Here is a 27,685-nt window from a genome sequence, read left to right as displayed (position 1 = left end):
AAAATGGTCCAAAATTAAGATTGCCAATTTTATTCAGACCTACAAGCACAACATGCATTGCTTTGGTCATCCCATAGCAAACAGAGTGAATTCAAATACGCAAGAACACAAGCAAGAATAAAAAGACCCTGTTCTTCCCTCTAAAAATGGCTCACATCTCCCCCATTGTCTCTTCACACTGGGTTGGAGAATTAATATCCTCCTCCATCATGACTTGGATGCCATGGCAACTGCACACCCTCCTGCTTTAAAGAAATGCGATTTCCCCCACTCACACCCCCCCACTTCCAAGTTTGTCTCCAAGTCTTTCCACTGCAGTGTGCTTCATTGTCTCCAATTTCATAAATGAATAAAAACCAAAAAAACGAAGGACACATCTATTCCTTTTATTCCAGCCAGGACAAACTGATTTTGGTAATTGACAATCATTTGTTACTTACTCATGACACATACTCCTATCACTACTACTAATGCTCATATGCTAATCTTTCTCAAACTGAACTAGTCCAAGAGATTCAGGTCACAAACAGGAGGAAAAATCTAGAAAAAAAATTAAAGAGCCAAAGCAAATACAAAAGCTTATGTATGGACTACTGTAAATTTGCTTTGCACCACTGGGGGCACTGCAGGACACAAAGCTTTCTAAGAAACAAAACCACTCCAGGAACATGTCCTGCATTATTGGGACTAAAGATCACACTGTTAGGGGTACTTTTAAAACCAAAATATACTTAAAAGTGAAAAGCATTGTAAATAGCATATGAATTACAGAGTGACATTGCATGAATAAACAATAGTGTTTCTTGGACCACAGTTCTCCCAGCATGTCCTTTAATACCATAATTGAGTTTTTTCAAATACAAACCAATCAGTGGGTGGTTCTTACACATCACATCAACAGGACCCAAAATGAGCTTAGATTTAACCCGATTAAGGCAATTAATGTGGCAGTAAGAGAAAGATGGCTGAAGGAATGTTTAGAATAGATCTATTCTGCAGACGTCAAGATTTAAAATCTATGATAAACAAGCAATGGTATATATACACACACACACAAAAAAAGAAGAAGAAAAAACATAAATTAAAGTAGTAACATCTTGCTCATTTAGAAGAAAAAAAATAAAAGACCTTATACATCCCTATCCACAGAAAACAAACAAAACACACAAGTTTATTATGGAAAGAAAGACAAGATGCATAACGACTTTAAAAACGTACATCAGCGGGCTGCATCCCTGTCCACTCAAAATGACAAACCTAGCCATAGGCAGTCTTCTGCAATTGCTTGCTATTTGTTTTTTTTCTTGTCTCCTACGGAAGAGAATGTCCAGCAATATGCCCGCACGTAAATGACCATTATTTACAGCTTTACAACCCCCTCCCCAATCCCCCACCCAACACTGTATACCCTAATATTACAGTAAAATTTTAAGGAATTTCCCCATCTCAGTAAGTGTAGATTTGAATAACGTCCCATCAAAGCATGATGTGCGGAGCATCATTTAAAAATAGATTGTCAAAGGAAATAAGATTTCTGCAATAAAACCAGTGTGAAATCTGGCACCCAGAGTACAGTGAGAGTCGAAAAGCATGGTGTTCGCTTCTGGTAGCTTGTGGTGTATGTAGACAGCATTACTTGCCTAGTTATGATCTGCCTGTTAAGTGCTCGTTTTGGGACTCTTTCTCTCATCTCTGTAAGCTTAGGTTTGGTGAATTCATGTACATTTCAGGCTAAGTTCATACAGACTTGACCTTTACCATAAGGCCACCATGAGCAGCCTCAGTTTGAAATACAGGAGAGGTTCTCTCCTTTGTCGGAATGTAAAGAATGGCTGCATTTTCTTTTTGCCTGATGTTTAAATTAAAGCTATTGTTGGGCTGTCCAATTTGATATGGGGAAACAAGAACAGTATTTAAAAAAAAAAAAAAAAAAAAAAAAAAAAAAAAAAAAAAAAAGATAAAATCCCCATCCTTGCCGACACTCCCATCCTCATCTCACAAGCACTATGAGGGGTCCCTTTGCTTTCCAGGACAGTCTACCCATGTGCAAAACCACCCAGCTTCTTTCCCTCTTTAGGCAAAATTCAAACCTCCATTCCTAAAACCCTACCTTTCTATCTCACTCTCTGTCTGCATTTCCCACCCGCTCATGCTTGTTGGTTCTTCTCTGGCGACTCCTCCAGAGTGATGACCGTGAACTCCTCAGTGTTGCCGTTCTCCTGGATCTTTTCTTTGTTCATGAGAGTCACCATCTCTTGCTCTCTCTCCTGGGCACGTGAGCTGGCCACTGAGGCTGCTGCTCCGTTGCCTTCACTGCTGCTCTTTGAGGTGATCATCAGAGTCTGGCTCTTACCACACCACCTAAGGAATAACAGCAGACACTCAGATCCCCATACATACATTACTGTTCATTCAAAGAAGGGGGGGTGCAATATTCATAATTGCACTAATTAATCAAGTTAATTTTTTATATCAAAGCTTTAGCTTTAATTCCTCTGTATTTACATTATATGGACAAAAGACACCTGCTTATTCACGGTTTATTCTGAAATCAAGCGTATTCATTTGTTTTTTAGTCTGCTTCCGTTGGAGTAACTGTCTACAGTCCTCCAGGGAAGGCGTTTTACTAGATTTTGGAGCATTGCGGTGAGGATTTGATTGCAAATGCTCCAGAGCTAGTCCTATTGGCACTACTTCTCTACAGGGACTAGACAAGCTGTGTGCGCACACACATTTACAGCAATGTAAATGTGTCAGCGATGGGTGCAACTTAAAGTAGCTGTGTGCATTTAATAGACAGCGTGTCCATAAACATCTATATACTGATTTGTTCAATTTGGAATGTTGCCGTTTCATGAAAAACAGTCAAGCTACCATCAAGCTCCTATTGAGCTTAATTAGTAGTGCTAGAACAAGGAAAATAGGAGTGTGCAGGGGCAATGGGAGTCCAGAACTGCAGCCTACAACCACTATATGCACACCACCTGGTTAAGTGACCAACATATTAGAGTAATAAAAAGTCCTGCAATTCAAAATACAATATACAAAATATATAAGTTTTGAGCTTTAAGAGAAGGGAAAGTAGTTTGTTGACACTACTGATATGGACAGGGTGTACCGTTTCCGTGTTGCCACAGCAGCACAGAGAAGAATAATGGCAGCAACAGCCACAATCACAAGCACGATGACCAGCCAATCTGTCAGAGGAGAAAAGAGAAAGATCAAGTTTTGGCATCAACGTTCTACTTGAGCATTCCTGCCAACTTGAGTGTTTAGAGAGAAGATCATTTTATGCCACTTCATGTTTCGAGTCAGGTCATTTTTTTTAATAGCTAAACTATTCAGTGTTTTGGATATTTTAATCAGGCGTCACTGTATAGCGCACCATTTCTATAAGGAGAAATTCTGCCAAAATGACATTGAGGTAAAGGACATTTATTATAATGTATTACTAAACATGGCTGTTTTAGTTTGTTAGTTTATTAACTGCATGTTGTGTTTGTATGTACCTGATGAGCCACTGTTTGACTTGTCCTCTGCTGGTGGATTCATCATCCTACTGTTCACATCTGTAGACTCTGACCAAAAGTCACCTTGATAGACAGGTTGATGAGATGCAGAACACAAATGTATGGTTATTTTATTATGTCAACAAAATGAATGGTTTACTGGCAAAAAAAAAAAAATTCTCCATTTCCATCTTTCTTGTGCAAAATGTGTTTAACTGGAAAACAAAACAAATGAAAGGAATGTAATGCATATTGGAACTGCATTTATTAGTCATTTGGCTTAGACTGCATAATAAGGCAGCATTAAGAATTTAATCCATCAAGTTGGTTTGCATATGAATGATCTAACTAGGCTTTCCTGTGAATAGTTCCTGCTGAACAGCAGGGGGCGTGTGTCAACATGCTTGGCTCATGCTGATTGCAGAGAGCCACCTGTTGAAGCATCTTCAAACTTTTCCTCCAACAGCAGAGGGGGCTTTGGACTTAACTTTGCTGTAATTGTAAGCAAGAGGAGAGTCATGTACCTCTGCCAAGCACAATGCAGCACATTTAGCCCATTAAACTGCAGGGATCTTGGAGCTTTTAAGACTTCAGGAGCTACACTCTGAAACAACTTAGCAGCTGCAATTATTTTTAAATTACACAGAAAAAAAAATTTGGTTTCATAAAGAACCATTTGTGAAAATGAGCCGAGTGTGCAGAACCTTTACATCAATTTTAATCCCTTAAAAAATAATAATAATAAAAAAGTGCACATTTATTCCTAATCAAAAATAAAAAATATATATATATTAAAAGGTGCCAGTTATTTTGGTACACTTGTCCCTACAGTCACTGGTACAGTATACTTATAAAGCAAATCCTTCACGTACATACTCTTAAAAGGTGCCACAAAGGGTTCTGAACATCTATTACACAGGGTCTTCAAATAAAAGTTCTACCCTACATTTTTTTTTACATGCTGTTTGGAAGGCATTTAAACTTCTGAGAAGTTTATTCAAATGTGACTCTTCAAAGATTCTTACTGAAGCCTGGAAAGAAAGCTGCCTTACTCTCAGAGGTCTCCACGTACGCAGGGTATGTTGTGGTGTCCGGGGTGTGTGCAACATCGTTAGGTGGCTCCCCCATGCCTGAGCCTGGGGTCTCCATCATGTCTCTGGAGGTGGTGATCCCCTTTTGAGCTTCATCTTCCTTTGTTGTCAGTGGTGTCTCGGACACAGGCTGAGCAGAGCTCCCTGTGCTCAGGCCTTCAGTGTTTTCAGCAGGCTCAGTGGGCTCCAGCATAGCGAATGGTGTGGTCTGAGCATCTTCCTCTGCCCTGGGGAGACCGCTTAATGAGGCGGTTGTGGCATTGGAGAATGTATCAGGGAGATCGGTGGGGTCTTCCTGGTCAGTTGAAACCAGTTCATCACTTGGATCTTCTGTTTGGTTTTTTTCAGTAACATAATTGGTAAGAGGTGGCAGTGTGGTAGCTGTATTTGAAACACGAGGGAGGCATTTTGAGGATTTTAAGCAGAATAAATACAATATCAGATAAATGATTTACACCAACAGTTATTGACATGAGTGGCACTGTAGAAGTTTCTAAATGCACATTACAAACAGATATTGGTTCAACACATAACTCAAACATAAAACTTTGAGTTTTAATTTAAGTATAAATCCTGAGGCTGCCTTTGTCATTTTAACTAGAGTAATATTACTTTTTATAGGATGTGTATGAAAGTTTATCCACCACCAACTACAAGTTATTAGACAAGTGTGATGGTCATTTGGACTACAATACAACTCACCCTGCAATGTGACTACAGTGCAAGCCCACACTGTGTTGACCATGATTAAAATTATATTACTGTGCAGCCCTAGTTTTCATATCTAAGCAAAACCTCTTGAAGATGGTTTATAGATCCTTTCCCCAAAAGGACAAAAAGGGGACCAAAAACTGTCCCACGTTTCAGTACTACTTTAATTACATGTACATCTCAAACATATATATATATATAAAAAATATATATATTTTCCATCATTTAATTAAAAAAGGTAAACAGTCATATTTGATATGCATTACATGTAAAAGTGAGAAATGTCAAGCATTTGTTTTTTTTCATCAGTTTGTCTTAGAGCTTAGAAATCCAGAATCTCAAATTATTAGAATATTTAAAAAAGAAAAACCAAACAAAAGAATGAAGAACTTCTGACAGGTGCTTATTTTTACACTCAAAATCGGTTTGGGCTTCTTTATTATGAATTACTGCATCAATGCAGCATGGCATGGACACAAAGTTCATGAATCAACATTTCCTGACAATCCTCTCAATGCTGAAGCCATCCTAGTTTCTTGTGCACCTTCTCCTACCACATCTTCTCCCTTGCAGATATTTTTCCATTAACATGCTTTGATACAGTACTCAAAAAACCACCAGCCTTTCCAACAATGGCGTTCTGTGGCCTACCCATCTTGGGACGGTGTCTATGATAGTCCTCTGGATAACTTCCAAGTCAGCAGCTTTACATTCGAGAGATTTATACATGGTATTCATACTGTTTGAATAGTAATAGTAAACATCTTAATAATTTGAGATGATGGATTTCTGTGTAAGAAGCGATTCTGATTTCAGAAAATATTCATATTTAGTTTTTAGTGACCTACTGTAGTAAAAGTTCTCACCTGGGTTCTTGGGTTGTACAGGATCAACAGTAGAATTAAGGTTTACTGCACGTGTGCAGTTCTTATCAGACAGGTCTGGTTTGGGAGACAGAAATGCATTTTGTGAAGTACACAGCTTCAGAACACATTACACCACTGATTTCTCTTCTCATGCTACTGCCCAATCACTGAAGCTCATTTTAATCTTTTCAATCCCACAACTCAAACTGGGCATGTACAGTGCCAAAGATAGTAAATTATGGTAACTTTCAAAACACAACTTTGTTTTCTTTTTCATTGTAACTACCTGTATCATCAAAGCAGAAGGCATCATAGTGAGTCTCCACTGGTTTGAAAATGATAACGCCCGTCTGGCCGGCTCTACACAAGGTGTTTGATTGCTGGCGAACAATGGTGGTGTTTCCATCACTGATCCAGCCGTACCTGTGTATGTACATGGCAGTGCAGGTTAATTACTATCCACAGTGTTTACATCACTGTGTCTTGACTATGGAAAGTTGAGCAAACTTGCAATTAACCACTCATTTTCCTAATGTAATAACCCAGACAGACAATGCACTTTCCTTTCCAAGTGAAACTAGGACGAGCACAAGAATTATTCTATAATGAACACACAATAACCAAAAGTATGTGGACACCAGAATCTCACAACTAGATGAACTTGCTGGAAATTCCATTCAAAACAATGATAATTTTTATGGAGTTTTGAAGCTATTAAACTTTTGAAAAGGCTTTTATTTTGAAAAGGTTTTTATCAAGATTTTTGAAGTGTGTCTGTGGAAATGTTTAGTCAAAAGAGCCATTATAAGGTTAGGTACTAAAATGTTAAAGGATAAGGCCTGGCTCACAATCGACATTTCAATTAGCCACAAAGGTGTTCGGTGGGGTTGAGACAAGGGCTCTGGACACAAACACATCAAACCATAATTTTATGGACCATAAAATGTTCACACTCATGCTGGAGCAGAAAAGGGCCAGGACAATGGAAGCCTATGACCGTGTAGAGCATCTTTGTGTGCTGTACAGTTCGGGTCACCCTTCACTAAAACCAAGGGGCCGAGCCCAAATCCAGAAAACAGCCAAATCCCTCCATCACTAAATGTTACAGTTAGCACTATGCATTACAGTAGGTAGCATTCTCCTGCCATCTGCCAAACCACAACAGACATTGACCTGTGCCGATCTAGCTCTTTTGATTAAGACCAAAGCAAAAGGTGGCATCCTCGGACACGTTTAAAGTCATTGTCTTACAGCGTAGCTAAGGCATTTATTAAATCAGCGCATTTAAAGATTTTTCTATAGGAGTAGGTGTACACTAAAAACTCACCTGCAGATCTCCAGGCCAGTGGCATAAGCAGCCTGCACTTGTGCAGCACTAGCTAGTGTTGCTCCCAAATCCTCACACAGTTGCTGGGCTTCAGTAAAATTCAAAGAGTGCCGAGCATGACCCTGAACATAGAAGACCCCCAAATGACTGCAACCCCGCACCTTCACATCTGAAAGAGCAAAAGAGAGGATTAAAAATAATAAATTACAAAAAGCAGAAATCTTCCTTTTAGGCTTATGACGCTGCAACTTGTAAGAGCAGCAAAAGCATGATTCAAAGGAACTCAATATCCCAATCATAAATTGAAACAACCAGAGCACTTCTGATTAGATTTTATGCTTTTAATAAAATAACTGTGTGTAGAAGAGGAAAAAGTTTGAAAAAAGTTGTGTTTAAGGTTTTTTGTTTGCGATAGTTAGTTTGGGATGACAATCTCTGTACAAACCTAAACAGCCTAGTCTTAACCCCCCCAACATGCTAAAGGTTATTATTCAGGTATTATATATAATGCAGAAACTACTGTGAATTATGTGGTTATTAACTACTGTGAATTAGTTTGGTTTAGCATATCTTATGGAGACCCACAGGGTTCTATTTTGGGACTTGATGTTTGGGAACAGATGTTAATTATGACAGTAAGGGTAGTAATAAGGGTGGGCTTAAATGTTTTACCTCCTTATCTAAGCTAATACCAATATGCCCTCTGAGCAATTTTGTATGATGTAAAAGACTCCTGATTACTTTGTGATGGTCACTTTATTCCCCTTCAGCACTGTCAAATGATTAGGTTCTCTTACCACCATCACAACAGGCTTGCTTAGCATGGGCTCTGGTTTTCTGTAAAAGCTGCTTTGAGAGGACCCATTATTTATTGAATAAAAAATAAAATAAATAAAAAGAGGGGGACAGATTATGCAGCATGTTAAGTTAAATTCTACAGATCACCTACATTAACTCTTGACTCGATAATTTAGAAATTTAATTACTTTCTAATGCTTGACCCTAGCTCTAATACTTCAATACATCTAATTTATTATTTGCTTTTTGATATAAGGTACTTGAACTGTAGGAAACCGGCATTGTTGTTCTCTCACACACACACACACACACACACACACACACACACACACACACACCTTTATTCTCAGTGGGAGAAAAACTGATTGAATAAAGAAACTTGATCATGCTCATTGTTTTTCTCTTTTCCTTATACCTCTTATTTTGATCAATGGTTTTACACTGTAAAAAAGATCATGGCAAACAAAGGCACTTTAAATGTAGACAGTGTCTACTGTAAGACTGTTTGACCTGCAGAAAGTGTTTTTCCCTAAAGTCATAACATTCCTTAAATAAGGTCAATAATAAATACAAATTTATTGTGAGGTATATTTAAAAAGGTTCCCACTTCAAAGTTCAACTTCTGCTGCATTTCGGACTTGTTTCTGACTGAAACATGAAGCACATGATAATAAAAGCAACTGAAAAGGACAACAGACAAAAAAAAGCAACAAATCTTTTCCATTCTTCCACTCTTGCTCACAGTAGCAATAACCATGCGACATGAACATAAGCGCAGCCAAAAGGATTGGGGCTTGGTCACCATGGACAAATGTTGGACAAACGTTCCCTGGCTGCTCCGGGCAGTGCAGAACCTTGCTTTTGATGTAATCCAGTGAAGGTGCTGCTGTAATGACCTGAGCTCAGAGGGAAAATACAAGAAATAACATACTCTCCATATAGAATTGTTATATATATATATTTATTTATTATTATTATTATTATTAATAATAATAATAAATAAATAAATAAATATAAATATATATATATAAATATATAAATATATATATATAAATATAAATATATATATATAAATATAAATATATATATATATAAATATATATATATATATATATAAATATATATATATATATATATATATATATATATATATATATATATATATATATATATATATATATATATATATATATAAAAAAATAAAATAAAATAAAAAAAAAAAACACACTGCAATCAAATTATAAAATCTTTTCATATTTACACCAAACAACCACCCCCATGTGGTTCAGTGCAGGAAGCAAATTTTTATATCTGAAGATCAATTCTCAAAACAGATCATTGTCCACATAGCATATCTCTAACTATAATAAATCAGAGCATGGTCATAATAAATCGTGATGTCAAGTAGCACCCCTCCACATACAAATGGCAACAGGAGATGGACAAATATCGATTCTGTCACATGAGCGAATGTAATCAGTTCAAAGGTAAGGCTGCATGTTTCTGCATTAACATCTGGTGTCCTCTGCTATGCGTTTCTAAGCAGTGTTGCTGCACAAGACCTCAGGAAATCCTCCCTCATCTGTTAATCAGCAAACTGTTGATCGTAGGTTACCATGGCAACTTGAACAAACATTATCTATTTAGGGAAGCCAACAAAGCCAGACTTATTTACACCTCAGCACCGTGTACAAAAATGGCTTGACTGATAAGTCACGTACAATACATAACGAACAGTCAACAGACATGTTCAAAAGTAAGATATACTACACTGTCCATAAATCATATGCGTTGATTTGCGGCAGTGGGGATCAGCACAGCTCTGAACCAACTCCGTGACAACGCTAACTAAATTGTGCAACAGGTTACTTTCTTATGCCAATCTCTGCAGAACATGGAGTGCTACGCTTCTCCAAAAGCATTGTAATGGAAGCAATTCCTGCATTGCATCAATACTAGTAAAAGCAAGCAAGGCCGTTATAAGAGGAAGCAGATACTTGTCATAAAACAAGTACCTCCAAGAAGTGTCACAGGATTTGCACACCGAGGCCACTACACCGACATAGGTGTAAATCACAAGGTACCATATACTGTGAAAGTGGTGCACAACCAAACATAGGGTAAAACAATATGGCTTTTTGTAGTTAATCAGATACAAGTAAAATGTGTTTTTGCATAGCTCTCCATTACATCTGTGAATTTTTACAGGAATATGACTTATTTTGCCAGATTCATTAGTAGATTTTAATATTCTTTATTCCTCTTGGTGAGTACAGCTTTCACACAAGATCAGTTTTAATATGACAAATCTAATCCTTCCAGTGTTACCAATAAAAATAATAATAAAAAAAAAAATAATCCATATGCCACACTTAAAATATGGTGACTTCATATTAGCACATGTTTCTAAAACATACTATTAAAAAAATTGACAAAAAAATAATTGTTAAAATGAGCCTCATTCGTGGCCAAAATAAACTGTCACATTTAACATTACTAATACAGCTGACAAATTGTGCAATCACCAATCAGCACTGCCATTTTTACAGGACATTTTTGTAGAGAGCTGGAGCTCTGAAACTACTACTATTTTAAACCCATATATTAAGATTAAGATATATAAAAAAAACCAACACACCCCTTGCTGGTTCTTGGGTTGTTCCTAATCATGCAAAGTTAAGAAAACTAGCGCAATAGCGCCAATGAGATATGCTCATTATGTACATTGTTGATGACACAGGAAGTGGCTTGTGTTCATTATAATAAAAAGGTCTGCACTGAATAACATGGGCTAATATAAGGAACAGCTGGCATTAAAGCTGTTAAATTGGGCTCTTGTAAATAACAATTCAAGAGGTTTAACAATTTATTTTCAGACTCTAATCAGACAAATCATCGATAAGCAACAACAGGCCAAGTGTACCTGTTAATAAATATTCAGAAAAAGGAGAAAAACCCATCACAGAGACAGACAGACTAAGCAACACCAAAAGGCCTGGAAGATTATGGAAGACAATCACAGGATTCCTTCCTCTTTACAACATCCAGCCAAGTCACAAACTTTTGAAAAGGTAGGCACTGTAAAAGTCTACAATTAAGAGACAGATTTACAAACTGAAATACAGAGGGTTTACTTCAAGATGCAAACCACTGGTTACAAAAAGATCAGATTAGGGTTTGCTCGAAACCCTAGGTCTGGAGCAAGATTAACAGGCATTCAAAAATTATGGGAAAAGTTCATGATCTGAAGTCTACCACTGGTCTCCATATGTCTGTTCAGATTTGGTCAAATGCAAGCTGATTAGATGGTTCAAAGATCCCAAAAGCAGATCCCAAAAGCAATCCAAGTACTTCTTAAGGCTAAAAAATGTGTTCTTAAATGGAAGTCACCAAACCTCAACTGAACATACTTCATTTACTGAAGATAAAAATAAATAAAAAACAACTCAGTATTTGGTGATGTCTGGATTCCAAAATAATAATAATAAAAAATCCTTATTTATGCTCATGTTTGTACAATTACTTTTGAGCCTGTAAAACTGGACACATGTAAAAAGTGTCTGGAATTCATAAAAGGTATAACAGAGCTGAAGCTAAAAGTCTACACGCGAATCACATTTTTACTGCAAAGTTTTGATGTGCCCACAACATATGCGCAATATTGTTTTTACTCTATGGGAAGCTTTCGAGTATGTATTAGCTTTGCTAGCCTACTTGGCCAAGTGTCAGAGCAGAGCATCTCTCAGTTCCACATCATTTATTTTTAGACTGTTGCCAATAAAACCCATGATAACACAAAGGACTGCATTTGAGCTGTTGGCCAGGTCTTGTTTATAAAGTACTGCACAGTGCACCGTTTGAGAAAAGTATGATTATACGCATCATCCGTTATAACTGCATTGTATCGGAAATAGTCACTCAAGATTGCATCAAGATTATAACCATCACAGCCTATAAAGGAAGTCCGTTAGGTGAAACGTATGCCAACAGCAGCCAAGAAAACCAGAACATGGAAACTAGTTCTCCATTGCAGCCAAGAAAGGAAACAGTACATGCTCTGCAGCTGGGTGCACCGTCTAGGCACAAATGAGGAACTCCAAGAGGAAGGCATGCTCATGCAGCCGTTAACGGCGGTTGGGCAGTGTTGATGCATTCATTCTGGTCCTCTCTAAGAGCAGACCCAGCAGTGGCACAAACAGATCCGCAGACCTCAGTGTCCTCAAGGAAAAGCTTAGCCTGCGGCCCTGCAAAGCCACTTCAGAGATAAAAGAGAGCTCTGGGTGAAAATGACTCTGTACCCCCAGCCAAGGTGTCTGCATTTACATGCAAAATGGCTAGTCAAGCTGGTTCACACAAAGTGCTGAGTCCAGCCAGTCCAAAAGCACGGATTTCAAAACAGACATTGTCACCTAATGAAGTTAAAAGCTTGGGGTAGTAAACAAGTAGTGTGAAAAGAAAAAGAAGCAAGCGAGCGAGACACACACACACAGAGCCAAGAGTGATCAGTAGCGTTGACTATAGAGAGGCTGCCAGTACCTCCAGCTGCTCTAGGCAGTGTCAGTATTTCTGCTTTGGCCTCAAGGCTTCCAATTAACAGAGTGTAGCTGTAGCAACAGCAACAACAGCATAACTGACCTTCCTCAGCCCAGCTGTACTGAGTCATCTGCACGTAATCTACTGTCTACTGCTGGTAAGAAGACGTAGTTACATGGAAGTGAAGCTCATTCCAAATAAGTCAGATTTAACAAAGGGAACTGAACTTCGCAGATCTGCAGTTGACTTTAGGTGGGGATAGTTGCTTTATTCCAATAAACTAGATTTGCATTTCCTGATAGAAATACAAAGTGCTAGTGTACAGCTAAAAAGCAAATACCTAAAAAGTATGTGTGGCAGGCATGTTTGAAAACTTGTGAAAAGCATGAGGAGTGAGTGAGCGAATAGGGGCTGATTGTTGGAAGTTAGAACCATTGTGCCTTTAATTTCTATGGGAGATTCAAAACTAGAAACCAGATCCATTCCAAGACCTTTGTGCCAACATGCTTCTTGAGGGACAACTGCTGCTAATACAACATTATTGGACAGCTGAACACACTTGGAGAAGAACCGCTGCAGTAAATTCCTATGTCAGTTAAGAGACACCCGCATTGGCTAGCATCACGCCGAGTGACCGGTAGAGAAGGCGGGCCATTCTACTCCCTTTAGAGAGCGAGGTCACAATTTTGCAGTCCTGGACTCATAGGCAAGGAAGGCTAGGGCATCACCAATGACCAAAGTGGCAAGCGCATGGTATTAGAGCCACAATTTAGAGCAGAGCAGAATATTCTCGTACAGCCTAAAATCTGGAGACCAACCTAGAGCAGCGGGAATGGAAAACGTTCTAGAGTTGAACGAACAGAAGAGAACAGTACGAGAACAGAAGAACATTTTAGAACAGTGTGAATTTCAAAACGCAAAGAAATTCAAAGCCACCCTTGCGCATGACAGGTCAGTAATAGAACAGTTCAGGTCATAGGTTTGGTGGTGTTTCGTCCTTGGGAACAGTATTCGGTCACTACCGCTGCTATGGACTTGTCCATCCCACTGTCGGTCATGGGTCTAATGGCAGGCAGCTGAAATTGGAGACACCTCTCAGAAGGAACGCAGTCATGCAAAGTCACCTGAAGGACACTCTCCTCTCCGTTTCTCTACTTCTTGATGCCAGCGTCCTTCAGAAACAACGGAGGGGTTCTTTTAATAAAAGCAGCCTCTTGAAACTTTGAAAACAGCTTGGAAAAGCCATGGCCTGGAATTGGACAGACACGTAACCTGGCATGGCAGGCATATTAGGCATGTGTGCAGAGCTTGTTTTAGAGCACTGCTCTTCGGCCTACAAAGGACTGAGTGTATATAAAAACAAGCGAGAGTAAAGGAGGCGAGCAAGGACCCGGAGCCCCACCGAAAGGCTTTAAAATGTAATTAAGCAGTTTAACATTATACTGGGAGACACAGTTCAACTGAAATAGGAGAGCCCTTTCATCCATTTAAGATCAGTTTGAACACAGATTAGTGTCAGAAACAGACAGCACTAGGCTCTTGTTTGGCGTTGCCGTCTAAGCATGAGCTTTACGGTCAGGAGACAGCAGGTTCGATCTGGTTGATGCCACAACCCATGCCCAGCCAGGAGCTCAAGAGAGCACTCACTCTCTCTGGGTAGGGAGAATGGCCCTTTCCCAGCCCCTCAGTGTAATGCTAGCCAGTGAAGGTGACTGTTAGCCGATAAAATTAGTAGTAAGCTTTCTCCAACCCCTTTCAGGTTTCCAATGATGTCGCAATAACGGGTTAAAAAGACGAAGTTGGCTATCCTTACGTCTCTCAGAGGAAGCACATGCTAGCAGTCACCCTCTCACTGCTGGTGGCATTGTGTGATTGTGAACCTAGCTAGTGGGTGGATACTGCAAATAACTGAACTGGGGGGGGCACATAAGTCTGTTAGCCATGAACATAATATAATCGGAGAGTAACCGAATATAGATAACAGATGGGTAGAGCATCACATGACACACTGAAGTAGGACTCCGATTGGTGCAGGTTGTATACAAATAAGCAGTACTCGCAGCTATGAATGACAAAACAGTTAATTGGATGCATTGTTCCACCCTTATAGTAAAAGTAGAACACCATCATTAGCAAGCAATTGATTGCTATAGTATGTACAGTGTAGTATCATGTGTTCCCATCCTCAGTCCTGAGCAGCCGTAGGAGTCTAGGGTCAGGAAACCCAGAGCAAAGCATCAGATTATGAAGGAGTATGAAGTAATCCAGTGCTACAGACTATACACACCATTAATAAAAGTAGCATTACATGCATCCAATTCTATTGAATCACTCCAAAGAACCCTTTTGCCCTACATTTATCTGCTATGCAATACACACACATTAGAGACCTATTGCTGTTTCTCTTTCAGTGAGCATGTTTAGGTGTTTAGCAGTGGCAGCTGGTCCCAGATCAAAGTTAAAAGGAGATGTGTGCTGGAAGCAGCACACGGAGAAGCTGGGCTGGCAGGCGATGGTCCTCTCCACCCGGTCGCATTAAAGCCCTCTTTGTGAGGCCCGTGCCACACAAACACATGGCCTTCCTCACCTTGAAACGTGACACTGCAGGTAGAGTTAGGGTCTGCCACACTGCTAGAGCACACAGGGAACCCAGGGTTGTGTGTGTGTTCATTTTCAGGACAAATATTTTAACTTTGAAGGAAAACCGGACAGAATCAGGGCTAATCTCCAAGAGCAGGATTAACAAACTGCTCTTGACTTGCTTTGTCATTAAAGAACTAAACAAAACTTAAGAAAAAGTATGAAAGGGTATGGTTAGGTTTAGGAGTTGTGTAGTTATAGAAAATGCATATTCCTATGCAAGCCCCACACCCTGCTATTATATGAAAAACATGAGTGTATGTGTGCGTGGCCTTTTCTGCTCTGCACATACCTGAAAGTAAGGCTCTGATCAAATGCTCCTTGTCTACAGCTACAGCAATGGCTGAGCCGCCTGCTGGAATTTAGGGAGGCCGACCAAATGCAGGCAGACAGACAGAGACAGACACTTTTCGGCTATATCTGTGATTGGTGGAGAAACTGCTGGGAGGTTTGTGTGTATTAAACACAAGAACACCTCTTCAAATCCCACACTGCTGATTAAAGTGTCAGCAGATTCAGTGACTAACACAGGGGGAACATGGAAAGTTTACAGTGACCAGAAAAATATCCCTTTTCTTTTTATAGATTGGAAAACCCCACAGTTTCATAACACCCCAGGTGACACACTTGCATGCATATGAGCCAAATGATTACAAAATGTTAAAGCACTGCTAGTAGCTCCAAAATTCAAACAGAAAGAACTTGCAATAGTCTCTCGCAAATCACAACCAATAATGCAAGCAAACCATTTCACAAACAAAAGCAGAGTTTTCACAGTAGCTATGCTGTAGATCCATGTGATTATTTTGCCTTTGCAAAATACAGGAAATTAGAGGGAAAACATGAATATTTAAAAAAATCCATTGTAATTACAATTGACCTTTTATTGGGTGGTGGGTGTTGTGCAGGCATATTTTAACAGAACGGGTATTGACCATTTCAATCCCACGCCAGTTCTGAATTTTTATTTTGGTTTCTGTGTTAAAAGCACACTCTGGTGCCCTCAAGGAGCCACTAAAGCATTATTCTCAGCCAGCAGCAGTGCAGACATTCTCAGAAGGTAAATAAAAGTTTAGAGTCAGCAGTGTAAAGCTATTTTACAGTGGAATACGATAACAGAACACAACATCTGAAACTTCTATTCTCCAAGTTAATGGGGTTAGACAACCGCACACCTTTGTTTTTAAACCAGCACTAAACAACGTTCTCAGAATAGAGAAGCTAATGGTAACACACGCTATAAAAACTCAAAGTACAGCATATTCACCCACAATAACAGTTCTTTCACATCAGCAGTCCACAAACAACCAAAGAGATCAGCCCAGAATATGTGAGTGTGTGTGTCCCCACACACAAACCCCAACTTGACTGCTGTGTTTTAAAGGAACTGGGACCTGAATGGTGAGGGAGGCAAGTCAGACTGAACTGTAAGATATTAAACACTAGAAGTCATTTAAAGAAAAGTCTCTATTAAACGCATCAGTTCAGAATGTCTTATTATATAAACATGATTTTACTGAAAGTGATTTTACTTCAGCAATAATAAGCAACACATCTGAACTGTTCCTATCCGTATCTAGATCAGCTGATACTCAGCATTAAGAGACTTGGATTGGTTTGCCTTTAGACGCATGAATTCGGCTGTAGTAAGCATGTCAAACTTTAATAATTATAGCAAATATGAATAGTACCAATAGAAATGCTCCAAGGTGTTTTTTTCCTCAGTTAAGAAGCGCCCCCCCCCCCCCCCCCCCCCCCTCTCCTACAAAAGCTGCCATATGAGTGTGACAGTGACGACATGCTTGGAAGAATTCAAACCTAAAACAAAAAAATAGGGACTTCACTATAACTGCAACATACAGAATCTGGACTTTTGCCTCTGCTGGAGTTGTCACATTTCCACAATTTTTTTAAAGATTCCCCAGGACGTCCTTGTATACATACAAAGCCAAGGTCACATTTGGCACCACAGATGGACTGAATCATGCATGTGCCTGCAGGCATGAGGGAAAGCCTGCCCGTGTGGTTCCAGTGGCCCCTGGCCTGGCTCTTAATGAGAGAAAGTTCAGTATATACTGTGGCTTTACAGGGACCAGCCTGGGCCACAGCAGAGTCTAACCACAACATGACTTCCACTCCCAGACAGCCAATTAGTCTGTGTGTTGGGGCTACACGGACACACTGAGGCAGACTGGATGCTGCACCGAATGCAGTTTCACTCTCATATTAGCTCCATGCCACCCAGGCTGCCTCAGGGTGCGATAGTGAGTGAGAGCAAAAGAGATAAGAGTGAGGGAGAGAGCAGTGGGACAGAATTTACTCGAGGGAAATCTCAACACAAAGCTCATTTTCACAACTCACCTCAGAGGTTAAGATCGGTCTGTCTTTCAGCTTCTCAAGCTATGTCTCTCAATTTATCTGAATCTAACTGTCTCATGATTAATCTTTCTCTCTTTCACTCCCTCTTTGAACCCCCAAGAGGGCTTGTACAGAGCCCTAAATCCACAAACACCACCCTAAAACCTAGCTCCTGTACAGCACAGACATTAACAGCTGCCCAGTGGCGGTTCACTGGCAGACAGCCAGACCTCCCGCCCCCCCATCCCACGCACACACTCACATATACACACACACACACTTACCCCCACCTTCCCCCAATTTTCTCTCTCAACCACAAGCCACACTCAAAAACGCAACTGTTGTATGATCTTACTTCTCAATTATGCCACACATTCCCCTTCAGTCAAACACAGCAGTAAGCAAATGCTTTATTAGCTCAACAGCAAATTCAGCTGCTGTTCCTGTAGCCATATATTCAGTTTGTAAGTCAAACAAGCCATTTTATTGTCCAATATCCTCACTATCCACTTCCCATTCCAGTACAGCAAGACCTGTTAGATTCACTACCAGATCCCCTTACTGCTACGTTCAGCTATGACATGCTTCAAACCCTCCACCCCTTCCCCCAAATCTGGACAGAAACACGGACGAGGCAGAGGCAGAACAGCAGTGCAGTTGATCAGCTTTCTTTGTGTGGCTGAGTCCTGCCCGCATGCTGCCCAAGCCTTCAACAAAGCTCAAGCACTGAGAGACGCTGGCACTCTGAGGAAGAGCAGCAGAGCTGGAGACAGCGGGGCTTTTCACAGGACACCGTGGAGGCGGAATAAAATGATAAGTGGTACAAATGATGACACTAAATGATTAACCCACAGCCAAGAGCGACACGCTCTTCCAGACGGCATATTTCTCTGTGTCTCTCTCTCTCTCCCTCACTCACTCTGTCTGTACAATCTCATTCAGCTAATTTTTCTCTTTGTCTTTTCCTACCCCTCTCTCTGTTTCCATCAATATCAATCTCTCAGTCTTTCCCAGTCTGCTTCTGTATTTTCTTACCTGTCTGCTTGTCTTTTTCAGTATCTCTTTCCCTCCATCTCCCTCACTTTAGCCCTGTCTCAGTTTCTCGCTCACTGCTTCTCTTCATTTCTGTGCCTCTGTGTTTCTTTCCATTTCTTTCTCTCTACATTTCTCATTTTTCCCCCCACTCTATGCTCCCCCCCCTTTCTTTAGCTGTTTGTGTCTTTTCCCTCTTTCTCTCTCCCTTTAGCTATCTTTTCTCCCTCTCTCACCGTTTCTGTCTTTCCTCTCTCTCTCCCCCTTTCTCTCTCTCACTCCGTCTGTCTCAGCCTCCCTTACTGGCGAGCCGGCAGCAGTCTCCTTTGTCTGTTCTGTCTGCCAGACTAAACGCACTCTGCCTTGCCGACATCCATATATTCCACAGTTACTTACACACACGTGCACGCATGCACACAAACACAGAGTGAGGCATATACAATCCCAAACCTCTCCACAATGCATGCCATGACCCATGAATAAGGGAAAAGCAACCAAAATAAATAAATAAAATAAATAAAAATAAAAATCCACCCCCCCCCCACTCAAGATTCCACTCACCTTGACTGGAGCTCGCCCAAGAGGAGGCCAGTAATCCAAAGGTGAGTCCAAGGCAGAGCACAATCCACATGCTGGCTGAGACAGTAGCAGACGGAGGGAGAAGAAACGTGCTGGAGGGGCTCTCCTCTATTCCTCTGTCTCTTCTCTGACAGCTGAGGGTGCTGAGATTTGGATTGAATGAGTGGTTGAGAGCGAGAGAGAGGGAGAGAGTGTTGGAGAGGTAGGCTAAGTCCAGTGCCCTGGGAGTGGGGGGAGTTAGAGTAAGAGTTAACGGCTGTCGCCTGTTGGAGCGGGGAGACTTTGCTCTAACTTTTCAATGGGGTGTGTGCGTAAGAGAGCGAGAGAGCAAAAGAGAGAGAGATGGTGTCACCATCACCGGCAGTGATAGAGGAAGAGGGTGGTGCATACATGAACACACCCTTGTGCCCCTCCCTCTTTCACTCCTACCTTCACCCCCTCCTCTTCTCACACTTGCATGCTCTCCCTGTTGCCTCAGTTAAAGTCTCTCCCTCACGCTCTCGGATTTTAATGCTTAGGTAAAAGGTCCCTCAACCCTGTATGGGTCAATATTCTTGACATGCTCTCTCGCTCACATTCACTATGATACATGTCTCTCTGTCTTTTTTTCTCTCACTCATGTTTGTGTCAATGCCATGTCCTCTGATGCTCCTTCTTTGTCTTCGTTTCCCTCTTCAGCATGCTGAGGTACTCAGCATCAGCTGAGTGCACATCTGCTCCTTTGTAATTGCCTCCTCCCAAATCTACTCCCAATTCACTACCTTCTTCAGTCAGACACCTCTCCCCTCCTGCTCTCAACTATGAGCATCAGCATAGAATCTCACTTTCCCTCGCAACGGACTGTACCGCTCTTCATAACACACTGGAATGCTGTAGCTACACCCTATTCCAGTTACATACCTAAAGGTATACAATATGCGAGAACATACTGGGCAAAAAGTGGGCAAGGTAATAATCACTCCAGTAGAAGTAAAAGTAAGCTAGCACAAAAAGTAGAAGAAAACAAAACTGCAGAATACTGAATTCAGCAGAACTTTATCAGAGCCAGCACACAGAAATAGTTTAATGAGACCTCAAACTCTCATGACTAATTACCAGCCTCTAAATGCAGTCACATGGGACAAGTTATCAAGTTATCAGGCATGTGTTTCTTTAGTTTACAGTAGAAAATGCTAGACTAAATCTAACTCTGCTAACAACTAACCTCACTTCATATATAAATACCACAAATTTTCTATTACTGATAAGCTATGTAAACTATCGTTGACTGAAAGACATTTACATTTAAAGCATTTAGCAGACACTCTTATCCAGAGCAACTTACAAAAGTGCTTTGCTATTTACTTAAGAATAACCTCAGCTAGTTTGAATAGGCTAAAATTCAAAGATACCTCCAAGTAAGACAATCTAAAAGCTAAAACTGGGAAAAATGGAAGGGTCACTCAGAATTGCTGCCCCACCATTCTGCTTAATTTTTGTTTTCATAGACAAAAGCAAGTCATACCGTGTTCTAAACCACATCACTTTATCTTCGTCAAACAAATGAAGACAATCATTTATGGGCATGTGTTTACAGAGACTGTATTGGTGACAGTCCAAGTCTTGTGTTTGGCAACAATGTTGGCCTAGAATCTCCTGTTCTAAACTAAAGCAAACTTCAGAGACTGAACATGTCTTGACTGATCGATCACATCTAGGGTAAGTGTCAAACCATGTTCATTAGATAGTTTGCAGACCTATTCAGGGGTTTAGTAATCCAGTAGCATCAGGGCAGGATGGCAAGTCCTTCAAAAAGTATATGGTACCTTCATGTAAATGGCTGAACTGATACGGAGTAAAAAGGTTTACGTAAAGTATTACATCAAGTACAGATAATTTAACAACACACACACAAATATATTTTATAATTCCATCAAAACTGTATTTACTGAAACAATTTGGCAGAAACTTACATTTGCAGAGGTGGTCAATCAGTCAAGATATGTATATAAGACTTGTGGGGGGGGGGATGCTGTTAACAAAGACAGGTGTTAAAAATTAGCCAAATCTTTTGCATGGTGACCTGCCCACACACTTCTCTCAACCGTTCAAACGGATTCCAGGTCTTCTGAAGACCTAACAGACATGTTAGGATGCAGTTTAGGAGTATCACAGTATCACCTACAATGATCTGTATAACTTAAACCCTCACCATGTAGCTGTATCCCATCTGGTCCCCATGCCTGTCAGATGTACAAGCATGTTAGGAGGAGTCAGATTCACCAGGGAGCAAAAGTGTTGTCTAAATTTCCCATGAATTGCAGTGAAGTACGGCTCCTTTTTTTAAAGTTTAGAGTAAAGCACACTAAACGCTGACAAGCCGGTAAAGGTGCACGTATTTGTCACTGTACAGCAAAATGTGTCCTCCGCATTTAACCCATCTGTGGTAGTGAAAACACACACACACACACTACTGAACTAGGGGCAGTGAGCACACACACACCCAGATCGGTGGGCAGCCAACTCCAGCGCCCGGGGAGCGAGAGGGTAAAGGGCCTTGCTCAAGGGCCCAACAGTGGCAGCTTGCCAAGCCCGGGAATCGAACCCACAACCCTGTTATCAATAGCCCGGCGCTCTAACCGCTGAGCCACCACTGCCCTCCTTAACGAACCTTGAGACAGGTGTGGGTCTACTGTTTGTTAGTCAGCAACATTAGACTAGCTAGTAGCAAAGTATTTTAAAGTATCGGCTGACAAACTGAATTTGGGGCAAGTAATAAACTGCCCAAATAAAACTCACTGAACTAATCGTTTGAGCACAGGGAACTACACACTGCCCATCCCAGGGTAGAACACTGGTAGACAGATCATCATATGGCACTAGCTACCTGTTCAGAGCATTAGCTATCTACCTAAAGGTGCCAAGAACACAGTAGTTATTTAAAAATGTTGAAATTATTATTAAATAATATTTAAAGTAGCTATAAGGTATGCAACTTTGGTTGAGGTGGGGAAAAAATGCTCAGGTGCAGTTTTACGACACTAATTAGATAGCTACAACCCTCGCTAATTGCTAATTGGCAATTTACCTACAGCACTACTAGCTAGCTAGCTAGCTAACTAACTAACTGCAACCCACCGAAGCCACACAGCATGGCATAACTTTTAACACACAAGAACACTGTAAGCTAAGTCGTTTTTCTGTTATTAAATTATTCCTTTAATACTTTAATAGTCTTACCGGGCAGTGCTGCTGTCCTCACGGCGGGTACTATGGTTAGCACTAGCTCCCTCAGAAGACCGTAGCCTGGTTAGCTTGTAGCCTAGCACCCGCTAAAGTGTTTGTAGAAAAACAGCGGTACTTTCCTCTCTGGCGTGTGCTGAGCTCCAGCCTGGTAGTCAGCTGAGGCAGTCCAGTGTATTTTGAAGGAGAAGAGAGAAGAGATGGTAAAAGCTAACTGGCACTCGCTTGCTGGTGTCCTGACACGTGTCCGGGTCGAGCTCCTCTTTGGCGCCGCTGGCACAGGAAAAGCCGCGGGCGGTCATGTGACCTGTCTTCACGCAGCGACCTGTATTTCAATAACGAGTCTTGGTGGGATGGGTGTATAAAAAATTGGGGGGCAAAAATAAAATAAAAAAATAAAATAAAATAAAATAAAATAAAATAATTCTTTTTTTGCATGTCTTGTTATGCCAGATTTTGTTTTTAGAAAAGTTTTTAAGGTTCACTATATGTCCCCATACTGAACTTAAAGGAAAAACAATTCTCTGTTCATGAGCACCTTTAATAATATAATCATGTAATGTGATAATGTCAAATAATTGATGGGAACAGAAGGACAGTGGTGCTGTTTAATGCCCTTGACAACCCACACTGTTAAACTGTTTTGGAGGAATGCAGCAACAACTGAAAAAAAGAAGAAGAAGAAGAAGATGTGGGCAGTTGCACAATGATGGAAAAAAGCTTTAATTGTGCCAAATGTTATTACCCACTCACTGGCATGAGCAAAATAATTATAATCAGTGTTTAGGGGATAGAAGCAAGCATCCTCCCTAGCCTCTGTCTGCTTCTAATGAGCCTAATGTCTCACCATAGACAGCGTTTGTGGCTGAGTAATACATTAAAGTTTGAATTGGTTTGGGCTCGATAAAGAGAGAGTGAGAGCGAGAGAGAGTGAACTCCAGTTCATTACATTATAAGAAGGTAAATGTGCCATTTTGGAGACTACAAATCAGTGTCCTAGGTGCACGAATAATAATAATAATAATAATAATAATAATAATAATAATAATGCAGATTCCATGAACTGTTTCTACCTGGCCAATGTAGAGTGTCACCTCTATGATGTTTATCTCTGTCATTAAGACAAATTACTCCAATGAAAAGTAGTAGAAAATTCATTTGACACTAAATTCTATTAACAAACATATTCTCTTGCTCTCTCTCTCTCTCTCTCTCTCACACACACACACACACAGAAAGTTAATATGAGGACAGAGCACTGAGCGTGATATAATCTTGGAGGTAATCCACAGAACTGTGGACAGATCATGATGTACAGTGTCAAAGTACACCATCCTTAACCCTTTCCTTAACCCTCTGCGGTCCCACCAGACTCATCAGACTGAACTACCAGCTTTAATTCTACTGATTCATCAAATACGTCCAATGATCAGACTTCCCCTGCAGGAAGTTTCTGTTCCACCTTAAATGGTGCAGGAGTTCAAGAGTGTTACAGAACTACAGCAGCGCTCATGCTAAAAAAACTCCCTCTGGACTAACTTGAGGAAGGGTTAAATGTATCAGCTCTGTATCTCTAAAAAATAAAAAGGACAAACTGGGCTGAATCTAAACAGGTAATGAGAGGCAGCTACATCCATGCACAGAGCGAATGAAGGAATTGCTCTAGCTATAAATACAGCAAGCTCATAATGAAAGATTTGCTGAAGACCTGGCCATTGACCAAGACTCTGGAGACAATGTGCAGTGACGTAACCGCTCCGCCTGCAGCATGGAGCGTGTGGTCAGGACGGGCTAGCTGAGTGGTTGGGAAATGTGCGCAGTGGTCAGTGCTAATGAACAGGCGGAACAAACAATTGAGTGCCATTGAAGAGAGAACTCGGTGGACTCCAGGCTGGAGTTGCAGGGGTCTCCTGAGGTTGGATTTGGTCTTGATCAGACTTCACAGATGACTGAGCTATTCATGTGCCACCCACAAAGGAGTTGTGTGTGTGTGTGTGTGTGTGTGTTAGGTCAGCGCACATGGACCAGTATACCAGTATAGAGCAACAGTAAACCAACAAGGGTCTGCAGGGCGACAAAATAATTGAAGAATCAATGTAGCATTCATTGCTGCACAGTTTATGCTGCTAAGTAAATGTGCTTCTGTTTAACTAGCCGTGCTCACAATCTAAGCAGTTACCAATGCTAACAGGACGTTGTCCTCCCACCCACTTCCACTGTGTAGCTGTGTATTCAAATGTCAATGCCAAGTGAAGAATGTGAGAGTACTGCTGGATGCTACTAAGAGCCTATCTGTGGAGCGTTTACACTGAAGTCTCTGGAACTGGACAACACTCTGTAAACGGCTTAAAACGTAGTAAAACGTTCCACCATAGGTTTCTGTTTCACCACAGATTCTTCGTGTCCATATGGCAGTGTTCGTGTTTCGCTTCAACCATTGGCTACACTGCTCCCACTGTATCCAGTGGTACTACCCCATTCTGTCCGTATCCGTAAGCTTTCAGTGTGGACAGAAGGCTCCATCCGTATTTGTATTTAATGTTGAGCATATGCTGCCTTCAAGTCCACCTTAAAAAGGTCAGACTTATGACTTTGGAGCTCATAAGTACGTCGTGTTTCTGTTCAAGCCGTTATGGTCGGAAACAACACGAGCACCATGGGAAAAATTTGTTTACTTACTTTTTTTTCTGTTGCCAACAGAGAACAGGTATGGTTACATTTAAAGCAAACAACACAAACAAAGAGAAAAGTGTGAGCATTAGATGTGCCCCAATTTCTGTCTAGTATGACGTTTCAGTAGCATGAAGGTAAAAAAGTTAAGGTATTTGTCACTGTACTATGTACAGCGAAATGTGTCCTCCGCATTTAACCCATCAACTAGGGGCAGTGAGTAAACACACCCAGAGCGGTGGGCAGCCAACTCCAGCGCCCAGGGAGCAAAGAGGGTAAAGGGCCTTGCTCAAGGGTCCAAAGTGGCAGCTTGCCGATCCCGGGAATCAAACCCATAACCCCGGCGCCCGGCGCTCTAACCACTGAGCCACCATTTCCCAAACCATGTAGTTATCTGTTTTTTTCGTGTGGATGAGAGTAAACCATTAAAACCAGAGACTGCAGAGTTTTTGTTGGTGCTAAAAAACAACAACAGATAACCAATTTAAACAGTTTACAGTTATCTGCATTTTTCAGACTGACAATCCCCCCCAAATTTGGGTTTATCAAAAAAGCATATATGTGCACTTAACTCATAAATACCATATTTTCCACATGACCAGATATTCCAGCATGACTTCCGACAGCTCCTGGTTTCAACTGTAAGTTGTTGGATTTGGTATTGTGGGAACTGTAGTGGTTTAGGAGTATTGCTATGAAGACTGTAGTCTTGTTTGCCCCCTCTCCCCTCCTCCTTCTTCTCTCTCTTGTCTCTGGCCCGGATGGAGAGAGGGTTACTAATACAGCTGGTCTTTACTCTCCTCATTCCTTATCTCTCACTGTTATCAGCTTTAGATTTAAATCGACTGAAAATAAACAAGCATTTCACTCAAATTCTGGCTTTAACATCTTATTTCAACTCCTGAAATCATGGTGGATTGGACGAGGATGATGTGAGTGTTTTTTGATGGTGTGTGTGTGTGAAAACACATTGAACATGCTAGCGTTTGCTAAGGTTCTGTACAGATGGTCCAACATTAGGAAGAACAAATGTTTGTGTAAACAGATCAGTTTATATTTACAGTGTTTGATTAGTATTTTTATATAGGGTCTAATCTGATCTAGCACCTTCCCCTATCCTCTCTTCCTGTTTTTGCTATTGCCATGGTGATGGCTTGTTGTTTTTGCCTCTAGTTACAAGAAGTACGGCCATAAACAGGGTAAGACTTGTGATAAGATACTGACGGCAGAGTTAATAACATATTATCATATAATATGATCATATATTGTCCATATATTAAAAAGTAAATGGAGTCAAAGAGTTATTTTAACAGTTTTGGTTCTATAAGGAACCTTTCAGTGGGTGGATAGAGTGGTTAGAGCTTTACTAGGGGAGTGTGGGGGCATGTTCCTTCAGGATAAATACATTTTAAAAAAGCCCCCAAAATTTCTGGTCATAAATATAACAAAATGGAACAAAAGGTTTCCTTAAATGCGTTTAAACCTGATAATTAATGGTTCTTTGATTCACTCCAGCAGCTAGCAATGCTAGATTAGAGCAGAAGCAAGGTTCCAGTGCCTTGCTTTCTCCACCATCAACACCATCCATCCATCCTCTTATCCATTTCTTTCCGGTCGGGGTTACAGTGGGTGCAAGACAGGAATACACCCAGGACAGGACGCCAGTCCGCTGCAGGGTAGCATAACACCATGCATGTGTTTGGAAGTTGGAAGGAAACTGGAGTACACTGAGGAAATCCACATGAACTCACCAAACTCCTCACACACAGACACCAGAGCAAGGATCAGACTTTCAACCCCAGAAATACAGAACAGTCCAGCAGCCACACTACCTGCTGCGCCTCCTTGCTGTTCACCTTAAACCGGATACATTTTGTCATGGTCACTCAAAAACCTCACATTTCCAAAATAACAACTTTACAGGAGATGGACAAATGGAGATACAAGGTTTTTGTCCGACAGGGATGTGGATGGGCCACTGCAATGGATGGTTCTGTTAATGAAGATTGTAACAGGTTTACAATTTAAAGAACCTTCACATAATAAAGGTTCTGTACCAACTAATGTTTCTTTCTAGGTGAACCAGGACCCTTTTTAAAAGAGTATACTGTACATTACTGTACAATATGGAAGGTGTCATTATTATTCTCTCTCTCTCATATACTACACAGCATTTCCATTGCTAAGCTGCTGTCTAGTAGAGAGAAAGCAGCATGCAGGCCATTTCCAAAACACCTCAGAGAACAATGGCTGTCCCAGTTTCTCTCTCCAGGGGCATAACATTGGTTCCTTCAATGCTGCCAATCTGTTCTTCAGATGAGATTTGTCCAATGCTTGCTGTAGTCTTCC

General features: G+C 40.8%; 1 protein-coding gene across 1 annotated transcript; it reads right to left on the bottom strand.

Annotated features, from left to right (window-relative positions):
* Positions 1-373: 373 nt before the first annotated feature.
* Positions 374-19,726, bottom strand: cd44b (CD44 molecule (IN blood group) b). Its single transcript, XM_072669935.1, has 8 exons — positions 19,427-19,726; positions 7,505-7,673; positions 6,464-6,600; positions 6,178-6,252; positions 4,562-4,981; positions 3,510-3,593; positions 3,119-3,197; positions 374-2,361 (listed from the first exon to the last, which is right to left on the bottom strand). The coding sequence occupies exons 1-8, from the start codon at positions 19,494-19,496 to the stop codon at positions 2,148-2,150; spliced, it is 1,248 nt and encodes a 415-aa protein (XP_072526036.1). The 5' UTR covers positions 19,497-19,726; the 3' UTR covers positions 374-2,147.
* Between the last annotated feature and the right edge of the window lie 7,959 nt (positions 19,727-27,685).

This window comes from Salminus brasiliensis, chromosome 2 (assembly GCF_030463535.1).
Source record: "Salminus brasiliensis chromosome 2, fSalBra1.hap2, whole genome shotgun sequence".
Classification (NCBI taxonomy): Eukaryota; Metazoa; Chordata; class Actinopteri; order Characiformes; family Bryconidae; genus Salminus; species Salminus brasiliensis.
Note: the sequence above shows the minus strand (reverse complement) of the source record. Positions and strands in the feature narration are given on the sequence as shown.